Below are 5000 nucleotides of genomic sequence, written 5' to 3'. Positions count from 1 at the left end.
TATTATTATTATTATATTATATTATTATAATATTATATTATTATTATTATTATTATTATTATTATTATTATTATTATTATTATTATTATGATAATGATAATGATGATAATAATAATTAAAATTATAATACTAACAATAATAATAATATTAGTAGTATTAATACTATTATCATTATTATTATCATTATCATTATTACGATTACGATCGCTATGTTATTTTCGCTATTATCGGTATTATTACCCTTATCATTATAATTTTCATCATCTTCATTATTACTATATTTTGTTATCATTATCATTACCATCGTTAATATTAATACTATGATTATTATTATTATTACTATTATTATCATCCTTATTATTAATATTACCATCACCACCACCACCATCATATATCATTACTATCGTTGTATTATCATTATTATTACCATTATTATCATAATTTTTTATTCAAAAACTTATTACCGTTTTCATTATTATTGTCTTATCACTATATTTTTATTATCGCTATCATTAACATTAACATTATTATTATCATTATCATTATTATTATTATCATTATTAATATCATCATTATCATTATTATTATCATTATCATTATTATTATCATTATCATTATTATTATTATCATTATTATCGTTATCATTATCATTATTATTATCATTATTATTACCATTATTATTATTATTATTATTATTATTATTATTATTATTATGATTATTATTATTATTATCATTATCATTATTACCATTATTATTATTATTATTATTATTATTATTATTATCTTTATCATTAAAATGATAGTGATAATAATCATTATCATTATTATCATTAATGATATTATTCCATTTACATAATTAATACTACCATTAACATTATATTGGTCATACACGCAGAGTATGTAATACTCAGATGATAACGTTTTTTATTACTCCTTAACTGTACAAGCAACAGAGGGGTAAAAAAAAATCACAGTTGAATAAAAACATTCATTGAGACGAATAAAAAAGGCTCCTAAGCTCTAACAAATGGGGAATCCGCGATTTGACTCATCATCGCTACGCTCGCAGCAGAGTGTGCAGAGCGGTCTTTTCGCTAAAGGAGACTTAAGCACCTGCTGAATATTGTAACGGTGTGGCAGTCTGTGAGCTCGGATAAGCTGGCTATCACTTTGGCAACACGCCAAAGAAACGGACCATGTTGCAACCAGAATTTCCAGGACTAGCAAGGGGAGAATCCCCCCGTGGATGTAAATAAGAGTATTTAGGTTTGCCAGCATTCCCTTAGATGTTGCTTATGCAGGAGGATGGTGTTGTACCGAGGCTAGGGCAAGGGTGACCCGGGGTATGAGGACACGACATGCCACAGGGAGACACATTGCATCATGGACCTCCTTATTTACCAAAAAAAAAAACTGTCGTTTTGCCAATGGTTGTTGGAAAAGGACTGTTTCCTTCACTATTATCATCTAAATATGCATAACATACTTTTCAGTACACCCAACTTCATATAACCTAGATCCTGACCCTGGTGGTTCGACTGGATTCACCAGTGTCAGCGCCACTTGCAGATTCTACTTTTGCACTCACCTAAGCAAGCGCTGAGGGCTTCGTCTACTACTAGAGGATCCATAACGGACATATTCCACACACCAATTCACTTCTGGGGGCTAGTAACTCCATGGATGTGCGTACATAGCAGCACTTGGGCACAGCACACAGCACACAGATCACTGCCTCTCACAACACTGATTCACCTCGCTCGGCGCTCGCTGGCCTTTGCCTCTGGCTAATGCTGATTACGTAGACAGGGAGATGCCCGCTCTCCGCCGCCCACTCCCTCTCTCACAGTGACCTCTCTTTTCGACGCTCAAGTATTTTACTACCACTCTATCTGATCATCACTTTTGTTTACTGAGTTTACATCACTATATTGGTACGAATGTGTCCTGAGGTGATCACCTGGTTGGTGAGAGCGTTGAGATAACAATGAGAGGGTTCACCTGTGATAGTCCACGTCCAGGCCAACAGATGGCGCTGAACGCGTGCCCACAAGCTTGTCGTGGGAACAATCCTTTCCTTATCTGTACTATAGCAATGGAGCATACATCTTCTCAAGTTTCAAAATGGTTATAAAATAATATAATTTCGATTCCTAAAGCAAAAAACACAAACACAAAACAAGGAAACTAAGCAAGAACGTCAATAAATTATTCGCGTTTTTCCTGTTTCTGGGGTTGGTTGATAGGAAAATGGGGACAATTGGAGAGGAAGAAATAAACATTTGTGTGAACGACCACACTGACTCGAAGCCCGACTGCGTTCGTTATTAAAAGATCTGCCATCGCGGGCATTTACAAAAACCGATGCCACATGCTTCTCTCGTTGCCAACCTGGTTGCTCTTGGCGGATAACATGAGCTGGTCACCTTATCACTCAGTCGTATCATGGAGATAGCACAACAATGATTGAAGTTACCGGTACTGCGTGGCCAATATGTGTTTAACCTTTGCATGTCGTTTAACTCCTACGAGCAAACAGCATCCATGAGACAAGGGATATTAATGCAGCTCGCCCTCAAACGCCTTCTACCTTTTCCGCCTCAAACGCTGACCCTGCAATGACTCACCCCCCCCCCCCTGTACCCCCTCCCCGAGGTGAATATAAGCTTTTCCTTGCTTTAATTTTGTATTGCGGCTGTAAATACGATATGAGCTGCTACTTTGTTATCGGTGATGGTCCGTGTGACGTTGTAAGTAGTAACTTGACGATTATTGCGATTGTGGCGAACTGAAATAATGAATGATAATGATAGTGAAAATGAACGAACAGCAATGATAATGATAGAAACAATTACTGCGATAAAGATATCAATAATAGTACAATTAAATGATAACATTAATAACGATAATGACAATAAAAAAAAAAAGTGGTAGTGATGATAATGACAATAATAATGATAATAATAGCCATTGTTATCAATATGATAAAACAAATATAATAAAAAAGCTAATGCCAGCAACAACAACAAAATTGCAACGATGATAATAATATCATTAAAAATAATAATTATAATATTAACAGTAATAATGATGGTGGTGATGATGCCAATGGTGATGATGAAGAAAAAGATGATAATAATGGTAATAATAATATTATTATTAATGATAAGGATAACTAAAGCTAATATTACTATAATGTTTTAATGATAACAATAACAATAAAGACAATAATAATAATAATAATAACTAATGGTGATATCAATATAATGTCAATAATGATAATAACAATAATGATTATAATAATAATAATGATAATAACAATAATAATGATAATAATGATAATAATAATAATAATAATAGTAATAATAATAATAATGATAACAGTAATAATAATAATAATAACAATGATAACAATAATGGAAATAATAATATAATAATAATATAAATAATAATAATAATTATTAGTATTATTATTATTATTACAAATAATAGTAATAATAATGGATACAATAATGATACTAATAATGTTGATGATGATAATAATAATAATAAAATAAAAATAATAATAATAAATAATAATAATAAATAATAATAATAATAGTAATAATAATGGATACAATAATGATACTAATTATGATGATGATAATAATAATAATAGTAATAATAATAACAATATCAATAATAAGAATAATGGTAATAATAATGATATGAGAAAGAAGACTGTCTATAACGCTAACAACAATGACAACGATGAAAGAAACAGCAATAATAACATTAATTAAATCAACGCTCTTGACAATCATCCGGATAACCTATAATTGATACGGTTTTCTATGGCATCAACACCAGAAGAATTCGTAATTCACAAGAGCTTATTAAAAATGAGGAACGTACCAATAAACAGATACGCATCTCTAGTTAATATTTACATATCACGTTTATCAAAATATAGGAATTTACAGCCAGTCAGAGTTGTGTTAAATTCTTGGTACTTACACTAGAATGCAGTGATATTCGGTATGAACAATATAATTACCATTAATACACACACACACACACACAAATAAATAAATATATATATATATATATATATATATATATATATATATATCGTGTATAAGTTTGCGGATTGTGTATGTGTAAGAATGGTCAGTAGCAAATCATATCCAGACTGGATTTACATGTTCATTTTGTAACTGTTCAATAAAAGATAACTTAAGAGTACAATTTCAAGAAGAATGGAACGACAACAATGATAGTAAGTCGGGGGAAGGTGGGGGGGGAGGGGGGAGACGGAGACTAAAAGCCGATGTAGGGATCACCTCTGCCTTGGACCTCATTCCCGACCTTTTCTTCTCCCTCTTTTCATTTCCTTCTCTTCTTCACCCCCTTCTGCCCACGTATTGTAATCTTTAACTAATTACTACCCTTTTCACCACAATACTCACAATGCTATACTTGGAGACTTCAAGCCCCATCCTGTCGCTCTATTTGGAATATGCCGCTTATGACATTAAATGTTAACGCGTCAGAAAAAAAATAAATAAACAATATTATGGTTGTGTCTATATTGTTTCTTTATGTAGCGGTATAAATCACTTGGACCAAAGAGGCAAACAAGACAAATAGTAGCAAATATATAGTAAAAATGGGAGAAAAATTATTGGAAAAGAAGTTTGAATAGTATCAGAAAAGGTAGAGAAGTATGTGGCTAACAATTTGAATGAAAATTGGAGAGAAATCGAAATGAATAAATAGTGCGCCTTCACTAGCAGTTTACGAGACACGGAATTCCGTATTAAAAGTTTAATGAGAGTGCAATAATAAAAACAGTGTGTATTGACTATTGGAAACAGAAAAAGGGTAGACACGTACAAGAAAAAAAAAGTAAAAAACATTATGTATGTGATTGAAAAGGTAAACACATGCTGGGCAAACACTTTTAACAGAGGATAATCGACAGACATTCGAAGTTAAGGAAATATGAATAGAATATAGTT

At 31.6% G+C, this 5000-nt stretch overlaps 1 protein-coding gene across 2 annotated transcripts in view; it reads right to left on the bottom strand.

Annotated features, from left to right (window-relative positions):
* The window catches only part of LOC125028560 (myelin regulatory factor-like protein), a 76703-nt gene extending 74707 nt beyond the window's left edge, over positions 1-1996 (bottom strand). Inside the window, exon 1 of one of the 2 annotated variants that reach the window (XM_047617953.1) lies at positions 1589-1996. In XM_047617953.1, the coding sequence (XP_047473909.1) occupies positions 1589-1640 (52 nt within the window). In that variant the 5' untranslated portion in view covers positions 1641-1996. The remainder of the gene's footprint in view (positions 1-1588) is intronic. The other variant, XM_047617951.1, reaches the window with a different exon arrangement.
* Between the last annotated feature and the right edge of the window lie 3004 nt (positions 1997-5000).

This window comes from Penaeus chinensis, chromosome 9 (assembly GCF_019202785.1).
Source record: "Penaeus chinensis breed Huanghai No. 1 chromosome 9, ASM1920278v2, whole genome shotgun sequence".
NCBI lineage: Eukaryota > Metazoa > Arthropoda > Malacostraca > Decapoda > Penaeidae > Penaeus > Penaeus chinensis.
This window is presented reverse-complemented; position numbering and strand designations above follow the sequence as displayed.